The 12514-nt window shown below is 49.5% G+C and overlaps 1 protein-coding gene across 4 annotated transcripts in view; it reads right to left on the minus strand.

The window, feature by feature from the left end:
* The window catches only part of SNTA1 (syntrophin alpha 1), a 36150-nt gene that overhangs the window by 5288 nt on the left and 18348 nt on the right, over positions 1-12514 (minus strand). For all 4 annotated transcript variants that reach the window (XM_034946926.3, XM_034946925.3, XM_034946923.3 and 1 more), the window contains exon 3: positions 4778-4982. In XM_034946926.3, coding sequence (XP_034802817.2) covers positions 4778-4982 — 205 coding nt within the window. The remainder of the gene's footprint in view (positions 1-4777; positions 4983-12514) is intronic.

Consider the following 12514-nt stretch of genomic DNA (forward strand, 5'->3'; position numbering starts at 1 on the left):
CTGCCTCAGCCTCCCAAAGTGCTGGGATTACAGGCATGAGCCACCATGCCTGGCCTTATTTTTTTATTTTTAGTAGAGATGGGGTTTCACCATGTTGGCCAGGCTGGTCTCGAACTCCTGACCTCAAATGATCACCCCGCCTTCGCCCTCCAAAGTGCTGGGATTACAGGCATGAGCCACTGTGCCCAGCCTACACTTATGCAGATACACACAAATATACACACACACTCAAACATGCATGATGGTGTGATAGGGCCTAAATTATTGCTGTGTGGCTATTCCTAATCTTGCCCCTTTCTCCTGGTTTCTAAGGAACATCCTCTTCTGGGCCAGCTCCCAGGTTCTCCTTGTTGCACAGAACCAAACTAATTCACTAATAAGAGCAGGGAAAAAAAAAAAAAAAAAACTAAGCTGGGCATGGTGGCTCACGCCTGTAATCCCAGAACTTCGGGAGACTGAGCCAGGACGATGGCTTGAGCCCAGGAGTTCGAGACCAGCCTGGACAACAAAGTGAGACACTCATCTCTAAAAAAGAAAAAAAATTTTTTTTTTTAATTAGCCAGGCATGGTGACACGTGCCTATAGTCCCAGCTACTTAGAGGCTGAGGCAGGAGAACCACTTGAGCCCAGGAGTTTGAGGCTGCAGTAAGCTATAAGGGTGCCAGTGCACTCCAGCCTAGATGACAGCACAAGACCTCATCTTAAAAAAACAGAAAAACAGACAGGGTGTGATGGCTCACGCCTGTAATCCCAGCACTTTGGGAAGCCAAAGCGGGTGGATCACCTGAGGTAGGGAGTTCAAGACCAGCCTGATCAACATGGAGAAAACCCATCTCTGCTAAAAATACAAAATTAGCTGGGTGTGGTGGCACATGCCTGTAATCCCAGCTACTAGGGAGGCTGAGGCAGGAGAATCGCTTGAACCCAGAAAGTGGAGGTTGTAGTGAGCCGAGATCGTGCCATTGCACTCCAGCCTGGGCAACAAAAGCGAAACTCCGTCTCAAAAAAAACAAAAGAAAAACAAAAAAGGCCGGGCGCGGTGGCTCACGCCTGTAATCCTAGCACTTTGGGAGGCCGAGACGGGCGGATCACGAGGTCAGGAGATCGAGACCATCTTGGCTAACACGGTGAAACCCCGTTTCTACTAAAAATACAAAAAATTAGCCGGGCGTGTTGGCGGGCGCCTGTAGTCCCAGCTACTTGGGAGGCTGAGGCAGGAGAATGGCGTGAACCCGGAAGGCGGAGCTTGCAGTGAGCCGAGATCGCGCCACTGCACTCCAACCTGGGAGACACAGCGAGACTCCGTCTCAAAAAAAAAAAAAAAAAAAAACAGAAAAACAAAACAACAACAAAACTAAAGAGGCTTGAGGCCAGGCATGGTGGCTCACACCTGTAATCCCAGCACTTTGGGAAGCTGAGCCGGGCAGATCACTTGAGGCCAGGAGTTCAAAACCAACCTAGCCAACAGGGCAAAACCCCATCTCCTCTAAAAACACAAAAAATTAGCCAGACGTCATGGCGGGCACCTGTGGTCCCAGCTACTTGGGAGGCTGAGGCACCAGAATCACTTGAACCTGGGAGGCAGAGGTTGCAGTGAGCTGAGATCGCACCACTGCACTCCAGCCTGGGTGACAGAGCGAGATCCCCCATCTCAAAAAGAAATAATAAATTATTGTTTTCTAAACCACTAAATTTTAGGGATGGTTTGTGATACAGCAACAGATAGCCAAAATACTAGCAGAAAAGACTCTTTGGCTTTTGTCTTATTTCTGCCTGGAATATGAACACAATTCTTGGGATGCAGCCACCATCCTGCCTCCACGAAGAAGAAAACCACCCATAATTAAAATGGTAGAGCAGGAAGCTAGAAGCCTAGTTCCTTGATGGCATCCTTGAGCATCTACAGCAGCCTGAATAGCTGACCCCTGGACTTCTTTTTAAACATGTGGGAAAATTAACCCCTTTTATTTAAGTCATTGCTTGTTGGAGTTTCTGTACTTGCAGCCCAGTGCAGTCCTAACACTGAGTAAAAGTTTGAAGCAGTTTTCATTATATTTTGGTTGCCAGGCTGTATCCCTATGACTGGGATACTGCACTGACAGTGGGCCATATGGAACCCCAGTTATATTCAGGTTACCTATGTAGGTACTCAGGCATGTACATGTTAAAACACACATGCACACACATATGTGCATACACATACAAATAACATATAAACAAACACATGTACAAATCTATACTCATATACATGCAAATGCTCTCATATATACATACAAGCACTTGCATTTACATGTCATCTACACGTGCGCACACTTAGAAACATATACACACGTTTCAGGTAATGTCTGGGATCAGGCTGGGAATCTAAGGTTCTATGAGTCTCTAGAAGGACTAATACTGCTTCACCTTCACACTCACAGAAGGCCCTTCCAGGCCGGGCATGGTGGCTCACCCCTGTAATCCCAGCACTTTGGGAGCCCAAGGTGGGTGGATCTTGAGGTCAGGAGTTTGAGATCAGCCTGGCCAATGTGGTGAAACCCTGTCTCTAGTAAAAATACAGCCGGGTGCGGTGGCTCATGCCTGTAATCCTAGCACTTTGGGAGGCCGAGGCAGGCAGAATGCCTGAGCTCAAGAGTTCAAGACCAGCCTGGGCAACATGGTGAACCCCCATCTCTGCTAAAATACAAAAAAAAAAAAAAAAAATTAGTCAGGCATGGCGGCGTGCACCTGTAGTCCCAGCTACTCAGGAGGCTGAGGCAGGAGAATTGCCTGAACCTAGGAGGCGGAGGTTGCAGTGAGCTGAGATCGTACCACTGCACTCCATCCAGCCTGGCAACAGAGAAGACTCTGTCGCAAAAAAATATATATATACAAAAATTAGTCTATTAAAAATACAGGCGATGGCTCATGCCTGTAATCCTAGCACTTCAGGAGGCCGAGGTGGGCAGATCACCTGAGGTCAGGAGTTCCAAACCAGCCTGACCAACATGGTGAAACCCCATCTCTAATAAAAATACAAAATTAGCTGGGCATGTTGGCAGGTGCCTGTAATCCCAGCTACTCAGAAGTCTGAGGCAGGAGAATCGCTTGAACCCGGGAGAAGGGGACCGCAGTGAGCCAAGATTACACCACTGCACTCCAGCCTGGGCAACAGAGCGATACTCCATCTCAAAAACAAAAACAAAGGCTCTTTTTTAAAGCATCAGCAAGTGACCTGTGAATCACCAGTTCTTGCCTCATGGGGGCAGGCAAGAGGTGTGGCATCGAGTGAGACCAAGAGATTTGGATGCTGGACGTTAACCAGCCCTCCCAGCCAATGTTGGGCATTTGCTTGGCATTGAACCTAGGCTGTCACTAGGACCCACAGCCCAAGCTTGTAATGCATATACCAGTTAAGCATCACCTCCAACAATGCATATCCCACTTGACCAAATATGCTCCATTTAGCCACCACCATCACTCAGGCATCTTGCACCTTCCAAAGCAGAAAGGACTACCAGGATTGAGGCAAGTGCCACCCTTTCTGGTTGTGTGATCTCAAGTAGGTTACTTCCCCTCTCTGTCCTCATCTATAAAATGGAGGTGAGCCGGGAACGATGGCTCATGCCTGTAATCCCAGCACTTTGGGAGGCCGAGGCAGGCAAATCACCTGAGGTCAGCAGTGCGAAACCAGCGTGGCCAACATGGTGGAACCCCATCTCTACAAAAAATACAAAAGTTAGGCAGGGCACAGTAGCTCACACCTATAATCCCAGCACTTTGGGAGGCTGAGGCGGGGGAATCACCTGAGGTCAGGAGTTCGTGACCAGCCTGACCAACATGGAGAACCCCGTCTCTACTAAAAATACAAATAATTAGCCAGGCGTGGTGGCAGGCGCCCGTAATCCCAGCTACTTGGGAGGCTGAGGGAGGAGAATTGCTTGAACCTGGAAGGCAGAGGTTTCAGTGAGCCAAGATCATGCCATTGCACTCCAACTTGGGCAACAGAGTGAGACTCTGTCAAAAAAAAAAAAAAAAAAAGTCCGCCAGGTGTGGTGGTGGGCGCCTGTAGTCCCAGCTACTTAGGAGGCTAAGGCAGGAGAATCACTTGAACCCAGGAGGCAGAAATTGCAGTGAGCCAAGATCTTTGCACCACTGCACTCCAGCCTGGGCGACAGAGCAAAACTCTGGCTCAAAAAATAATAATAAAATAAAATAAAATGGAGGTGAAATAATAGGACTTTGCCCATTGGGCCTCTGTGAGAGCTAAATAATATTGCACAGGGAAAGCACTCAACACAGTGCTGGGTACACAGTAAACACTCAGTAAATGTTAGGTGGTATCAGTATTATCAATGAACTGTTAAAGGCTGCTCAGATGTGAAGGATGTAACCTTCCATGGCCCTGATAAAAAGGTTACCAGACATCTCAGAGCTCCAGCAGAGTGGGAAGAGACGAGAGGATCAGTGAGTCCAACAACCTCATCTCACAATGGAGAATCTAAAGGTCAGTGAGGAAAAGGGCCTAGTTCAAAGAGGACCAGGACTGGAACGCAGGGTTCTTCCCCAGACCAAGTTCATCCCCAGATGTGAGCTGCCCAGAGGAAGAAGTGAGAAGCAAAGCACACCATCATCTCCATGGCTTCACTCAGGCTTCCAGTCAATCTATTTTTTAAGCACCTACTATGTCCTGGCATTGTGCTGGTCATTCGTACAACACAGAGGTGTCTTTCCGTTGGTCCCACCACCTGACGCCAGGGCATCTGTCCATCTGAGTTGCCCCCAACCCCAGCCTTACCTGGGCTCTGGGTCATTGGGGGTGCACCTCTTCGAGACATATGCCATCTTCAAGGACACGTGTTTGGCCTCGCTGAGGTTCCAGGGTGTGGGGCCAGGGGAGGAAGGCTGCCGCTGAAGGGGTGAGGCAGGAGGTGAGTCCCAGCCGACCGAGGTCCCACCAGTAGAGTTCTTGAAATACGGTGAGACGTCCTTCATATACTTGACTGATTGGGAGAGACATCAGCAGTCACCACTGTGACATGGGCTCCCAGCACATATCACAATTGTCACTAATTTATTAAGTTTAATTTACGTGTCACTATTAGACCCTTAGTAAGCAAGAGTCCAGTAGTGATATTAACAAATTCTTCTAAGTTAAAGTCTCTGACAGGGCAGTGGAGCAGAAAATACTGTATCCCTTCTCTCTATCCCTATATAGAGATAGGGCCCGCCTATATCCCTTCTCTCATTTTCCCCATGGTTAATAGACATACAGCCACCTGGAAGAAAGACTCTATTTCCCAGCCTCCTTTGCAGTGAGGTGTGGCCATGTGACTTTTTTTTTTTTTTTTTGAGACAGTTTCTCTCTGTCACCCAGACTAGAGTGCCATGGTGTGATCACAGCTCGCTACAGCCTCAATCTCCCAGATCAATCAATCCTCCCACCTCAGCTCCCCAAGTAGCTGGGTCTACAGGTACACACTACCACACCCAGCTATTAATTTTTTGTAGAGATGGGGTCACGCCATGTTGCTGGTCTTGAACTCCTAGACAGTGTATACAAGAAGGTGGTTACAAGACTTTCCCAGGCTGGGCATGTTGGCTCATGCCTGTAATCCTAGCACTTTGGGAGGCCAAGGCGGGCAGATCATTTGAGGTCAAAAGTTTGAAACCAGCCTGACCAACATGGTGAAACCCCGTCTCTACTGAAAATACAAAAGCTAGCCGGGCGTGGTGGCTCGCACCTGTAATCCCAGCAACTGGGGAGGATGAGGCAGGAGAATCACTTGAACCCGGGAGGAGGAGGTTGCAGTGAGCCAAGATTGTGCCACTGTACTCCAGCCTGGGTGACAGAACAAGATTCTGTCTCAAAAAAAAAAAAAAAAAAAAAAAAAAGACTCCCAGGCTGGGCATGGTGGCTCACGCCTGTAATTCCAGCACTTTGGGAGGCCAAGGCAGTGTGGATCACTTGATGTCAGGAGTTCAAGACCACCCTGGCCAACAAGGTGAAACCCTGTCTCTACTAATAATACAAAAGTTAGCTGGGCAGGGTGGTGCATGCCTGTAATCCCAGCTACTCGAGAGGCTGAGGCATGAGAATCACTTGAACATGGGAAGCAAAGGTTGCAATGAGCCAAGATTGCGCACTCCAGCCTGGATGATGAAGTGGGACTGCCTCAAAAAAAAAAAAATGATGACTTTCCCAAGACCTTGTCTCTCTTCTCCCAACAAGGATATACCCTCTGTGGGTGCCTGATGCCTGCTAGCCCGTGGGCAGCCTCTCTTCCTCTGCTCTCAACCACACCTGCTCCCAGGGCCATCTGGCTTGCTAGCTATCTGACGTCTGCAGTCAAAGCCCAGCCAACGTGCCCTGTGAGTGGACAGCCCAGGAAGGAGTTAGGAAGTAATTCTTGGCCCACCTCCCTGGAAGAACCAGATAAGAAGCTATTTCTGTCGCAGGAGATGCCTCTGAGGCTCAGATAGGATTCAAAGCAAATGGAGGCAAATAAGAGGGAGTTACAAACCCTATTGGGGTTGGGATAGAAGCAATGTTGAAAGAAACCAGGGTCAGGTTTTTTTGGGAGAAGCAAGCCTGGGTCTGACTTTTGGGGACTAGGACTCAAATGACTTATCATCACTGTAGCAACGACTTACCCCAGGACTGACTATTGGATTATGTCTCAAAGGGCAGCAGAAGTGGGACATATCACAGCCTACTTGACAGCCAAAAACCATCTCCCCTCTTTTTCCTTTGCTAAGAGAACCCTGAGCCCTAGAGGCTCAGCTTCTCCCCAGCTTAGAGGGAGAATCTTGATTGGTCAAATCAAATCATGATCATTCCATCCTTTTTGCTTGATTGGTTTAGAAAGGGGCAAATGATACAGTTCTGGCCAATGAGATGTGAGGAAAAAAAAACTGCCTTCCTTTTTTCCTCCTTTAGCCTTTCAAAGTTGCTGGGAGGGAGCTTGTTCCTAGCGCAACGACAGCCACTTTTTTTTTTTCTTTTCTTTTTTTTGTGACAGAGTCTCACTCTGTCGCCCAGGCTGGAGTACAATGGTGCAGTATTGGCTCACTGCAACCTCTGCCTCCCGGGTTCAAGCGAATCTCCTGCCTCAGCCTCCCAAGTAGCTGGGATTACAGGTGCGTACCACCACACCCAGCTAATTTTTGTATTTTTAGTAGAGATGGGGTTTCGCCATGCTGGCCAGGCTGGTCTTGAATTCCTGACCTCAGGTGCTCCGCCGGCCTCAGCCTCCAAAAGTGCTGGGATTACAGGCGTGAACCACTGTGCCCAGCCTACTTTTTGACCACAAAGTTTGGGATCCACACATTGAGGATGGTGAAGCAGAAAGATGGAGAGACCTGAGTTTTCGATGATACCATGAGCCCATAAATTAATCTTCCCTGGAGCCATGCTGTCTCAAGATGTTCGGGAGGATAACACATTTTCTTTGATGTTTAAACCTCATTGAATTGGATTCCTGTTACTTGCAGTCAAAAGCATCCTGACAAATACAGCCCCCAATGGTGCAACTGCTACATCTCCTTGCTACAAGTGGCCACGTCCTGCTCAAAGCCCTGCTCTGCCTCCCCTGCACCCTTTGCCTAACTTCAATGCCCTCTAGGACGTGGGCCCTGCCCACAGGTCCTGTCTTCCTCCCTGGCTTCACTTCTTGCCATATCCCTAATCTCACCCTCTGGTCCAATCACACTAACTACTCAGAGGCTGTATGAGCTTCCAAACTTCCACACTATTGAAAATGCAGTTCCTGGCCTTGTGTGGTGGCTCATGTCTGTAATCCCAGCACTTTGGTAGGCCACAGTGGGTGGATCGCTTGAGCTCAGGAGTTTGAGACGAGCCTGGCCAACATGGCGAAACCCTGTCTTTACTAAAAATACAGAAAAAAATTAGCTGGGCGTGGTCGTGGGCACCTGTAATCCCAGCTACTTGGGAGGCTGAGGCAGGAGAATTGCTTGAACCCGGGAGGCGGAGGTTCCAGTGAGCCAAGATCGCGCCACTGCACTCCAGCCTGAGGGACAGAGCAAGACCCCGTCTCAAAAAAAAAAAGAAAGTAAAATTTTAAAAAAAATTAGCCAGGTGTGGTGACACATGCCTGTGATTCCAGCTAATCAAGAGGCTGAGGCAGGAGGATCGCTTGAACCCAGCAAGCAGAGGCTGCAGCAAGCCATGATTACGCCATTGCACTCCAGTCTGGGTAACAGAGTGATACCCTGTCTCAAAAAAAAAAAAAAGAGAAAGAAAGAAAATGCAATTCCCTCTGGAGTCAGATGCTCTTGGATTTGAATTCCAGCTCCAGCACTGTCTAACTGTGTAACCATGGACAAGGTCATTTACCTCTCTGGGCCTCAATCTGCTAGTCAATAAAAGATGAATAGGGCTGGGCACAGTGGCTGACGCCTGTAATCCCAGCACTTTGGGAGGCTGAGGCGGGAGGATCACCTGAAGCTGGGAGTTCAAGACCACCTGGCCAACATGGCGAAACCCCGTCTCTACTAAAAATACAAAAATTAGCCAGGCCATGGTAGTGCGCACCTGTAATCCCAGCTACTCAGGAGGCTGAGGCAGGAGAATTGCTTGAACCCAGGAGGCAGAGGCTGCAGTGAGCCAAGATTGTGCCATTGCACTCCAGCCTGGGCAACAAGAGTGAAACTCCATCTCAAAAAAATAATAATAAAAATAAAAAATAATAAAATAATAAAAATAAAAGATTAATAACTACAGCCAGACATGGTGGCACACGCCTGTAATCCCAGCACTTTGGGAGCCCGAGGCAGGTAGACTGCTTGAGCCCAGGAGTTCAAGACCAGGTTGGGCAACATAGCAAAACCTTGTCTCTACCAAAAACACAAAACATTAGCCAGGCATGGTAGTGTGCGCCTGTAGTCCCAGCTACTCAGGAGGCTGAGATGGGAGGATTGCTTGAGCCCAGGAGGCAGAGGTTGCAGTAAGCCAAGATTATGCCACTGCACTCTAGCCTGGGCGACAGAGCAAGACCCTGTCTCCAAAAAAAAAAAAAAAAAAAGTCTGCCTCAGAGAGATGTCAGGATTAAATAAAATTTGTAAGGCATGTGGTGAGTATTAAGGACTCAAGAAGCAGGTGTTTCTCACTTATCAGCCTTTCTTGCCCACGCTTCCTAGGTCTCCGATTCTGTGTGTTAGGGTTGTCTCCTCCACAAAACTGGGAACTCCTAAAAGAAATTGCCGGGCACAGTGCCTCACGCCTGTAATCCCAGCACTTGGGAGGCCGAGGCGGGTGGATCACGAGGTCAGGAGATCGAGACCATCTTGGCCAACGTGGTGAAACCTCGTCTCTACTAAAAATACAAAAATTAGCCGGGCATGGTGGCGTGCACCTATAGTCCCAGCTACTCAGGAGGCTGAGGCAGGAGAATCGCTTGAACCCAGGAGGTGGAAGTTGCAGTGAGCTGAGATCGTGCCATTGTACTCCAGCCTGGGCGACAGAGCAAGACTCTGTCTCAAAAAAAAAAAAAAAAAGAAAAGAAAAAGAAAGAAACTGGGCTTGCTCTTCAAACCCAGAGTTGGCTGGGCAGTAGCTCACGCCTGTAGTCCCAGCAGTTGGGGAGGCTGAGGCAGGCAGATCGCTTGAGCCTAGGAGTTTGAGAGCAGCCTGGGCAACATGGCAAAACCCTGTCTCTACCAAAAATACAAAAAACTAGCTGGGCATGGTGGTGTGCATCTGTAGTCCTAGGTACTTGGGAGGGTGAGATGGGAGGCTAAGGTGGGAGGCTTGCTTGAGCCCAGAAGGTTGAGGCTATAGTCAGCCTGGATAACAGAGCAAGACCCATTTCAAACAAACCAACCAACCCAGTATCAGTGTTCTGTGAATGGAAAAATGAATGCCAGGGCAGGACAGGCTCATTTAGCAGGAGGGAAGAGGTGCCATAGCCCAGGAGACAGGCCCAGCTCAGAGGTCACCTCAGAAGAGGTGATCAGATGCTCAGTCTGGATCCATCACACCCATCACCTCCGCAGTCCCCTACGCCTCACTCCCCTGTGATTGTCTGTGTAGGGTCTGTGTCCCCAACTAAGCTGAGAGCACTTTGAGGGCAGGGACCTGGTCTGACTCTTCTCTGTGTCCCCAGAATCCAGCAGAGATCTCATACGCTACGTGCTCAGCAAATGAACATTTGTCAACTTTGAAGCCAGAGAAACTGCCAGATCCCCTGCTCACCCAGCCATCCCAGATCTGGGTCCCCCTCCTTTCCCACAGGAACATGCTATAAATGGACAGCATACCAGCTGATGCCAGAATCAGGGCTTGCATTTCACAAACCAAGTGGCCTGTCCCAGAGTGGGGGTGGGGTCCTGGGGGCCCCGGAGTGTGGCCATAAATAGCCCAACTCTGAGGCCTCCTCCCCTCTCTGATTTCTGCCTGAGTCACCCGACAAGGCAGGGTGGGGCTGCCAAAGCCTATGGCCTAGAGAGCTGAGGGCACGACCACAGCCCTGTGGCCAGCATTCTCGAGACTCCAAAGATAGGCCCGGCCAGTGCCCCCACCCTCCCCAGCCAAGCCCCGGCCTGGGAGCCTGATAAGCAGTGACACATGGGCCCTTCCTCCTCAGGGAAGCTGAGGCACCTATAAACAGAGGCCCCAATTTCCAGGGAGCTCCAGCTCTGCCAAGGAGGGAAGCCAGGATCTGGCTCTGGCCCCAAAGAGCCAGGAATAGATTCCACTGGAAACACATGGAAGAGAAACAGGGCAGGATCACTCATCAGGCCCAGTATAAGTGGACTGGGGGTCACATATGCGTTGCTGAGAGAAGGGAACACATCTGTTTGGGCAACAGGATCTCCAGTACTTATCCCAGTGCTTAATAAATGTCTGTGACTGAATGTCCTGGCTGAAGGGAAGCCTGTCCTCTAAGCTCAAGCTGTTCCTTGTCTGTTCAGTGGGTGGTCATTTACTTACCGCTGCTTGAAATTAGATGATAGAGCCATTTGTTTACTAGCCCATGGCCTTTCTCCCCTAACCAGAATGTCAGTTCCCAGAGAGCAGGGGCTGCCCTGTTTTCCAGTTCACTAGGGTATCCTCACCATCAAGAATAGTACCTGACGGCCGGGCGCGGTGGCTCACACCTGTATTCCCAACACTTTGGGAGGCCGAGGCGAGTGGATCACCTGAGGTCGGGAGTTGGAAACCAGCCTGACCAACATGGTGAAACCCTGTCTCTACTAAAAATACAAAATTAGCTGGATGTGGTTGCGCATGCCTGTAATCCCAACTACTTGGGAGGCTGAGGCAGGAGAGTGGCTTGAACGTGGGAGGCAGAGGTTGCAGTGAGCCAAGATTGTACCATTGCACTCCAGCCTGGGCAACAAGAGTGAAACGCCATCTCAAAAAAAAAAAAAAAAGAAAGAAAAAAAAAAGAAAATAGTACCTGACATATACCAAGTAAGCAGTAAAAGAAATCTGGGCCAGGCACAGTGGCTCACACCTGTAATCTCAGGACTTTGGAAGCCTTAGGTGGGAGGATTGCTTGAACCCAGGAGTTTGAAACCAGCCTGGGTGACATAGGGAGACCCTGTCTTGAAAAAATTAAAAAAAAAAAATTTCGAGACAGGGACTCACTCTCACCCAGGCTGGAGTGCGGTGGTATGATCACAGCTCACTGCAGTCTTGACCTCCTAGGCTTAAGCGATCCTCCCACCTCAGCCTTCCGAGTAGCTGGGATCAGAGGCTCATGTTATTATGCCTGGCTAATTTTTTTATTTTTTGTAGAGATGGGGTTTTGTCATGTTGCCCAGGTTAGTCTCAAATTCCTGGGCTCAAGCAACCCACCCATCTCAACCTCCAATGTGCTGGGATTACAGGTATGAGCCACCGTGCCTGGCCTACAAAAAATTTTTAAAAACTAGGCCGGGCACAGTGGCTCGTGCCTGTAATCCCAGCATTTTGGGGGGCCGATGCGGGCAGATCACAAGGTCAGGAGATTAAGACCATCCTGACTAACACGGTGAAACCCCGTCTCTACTAAAACTACAACAAATTAGCCAGAAGTGGTGGCACGCACCTGTAGTCCCAGCCACTCGGGAGGCTGAGGCAGGAGAATCGCTTGAACCCAGGAAGCAGAGGTTGCAGTGAGCCGAGATCACGCCACTGCACTCCAGCCTAGGTGACAGAGCGAGACTCCATCTCAAAAAAAAAAAATTAGCCGGGCATGGTAGAGCACACCTGTAGCCCCAGCTACTCAGGAGGCTGAGATGGGAGGATCACTTGAGCCAGGGAGGTCAAGGCTGCTATGATCGTGCAACTACACTCCGGCCTGGGTGACAGAACAAGACCCTGTATCTATAAATAAGTACATAAGTAAATAAAAGAAAAAAATGTGTTAGATGAATAAACACTGAAAGCCCTGGGGCTTCTCAGTGTGGAGCAAAAACATTGAAAGTGGGTCTGGGGCCGGGCATGGTGGCTCACGCCTATAATTCCAGCACTGTGGGAGGCCGAGGCAGGGGGATCTTTTGAGCCCAGGAGTTCAAGACCAGCCTGGG

This window comes from Pan paniscus, chromosome 21 (genome assembly GCF_029289425.2).
Source record: "Pan paniscus chromosome 21, NHGRI_mPanPan1-v2.0_pri, whole genome shotgun sequence".
NCBI classification, from domain to species: domain Eukaryota; kingdom Metazoa; phylum Chordata; class Mammalia; order Primates; family Hominidae; genus Pan; species Pan paniscus.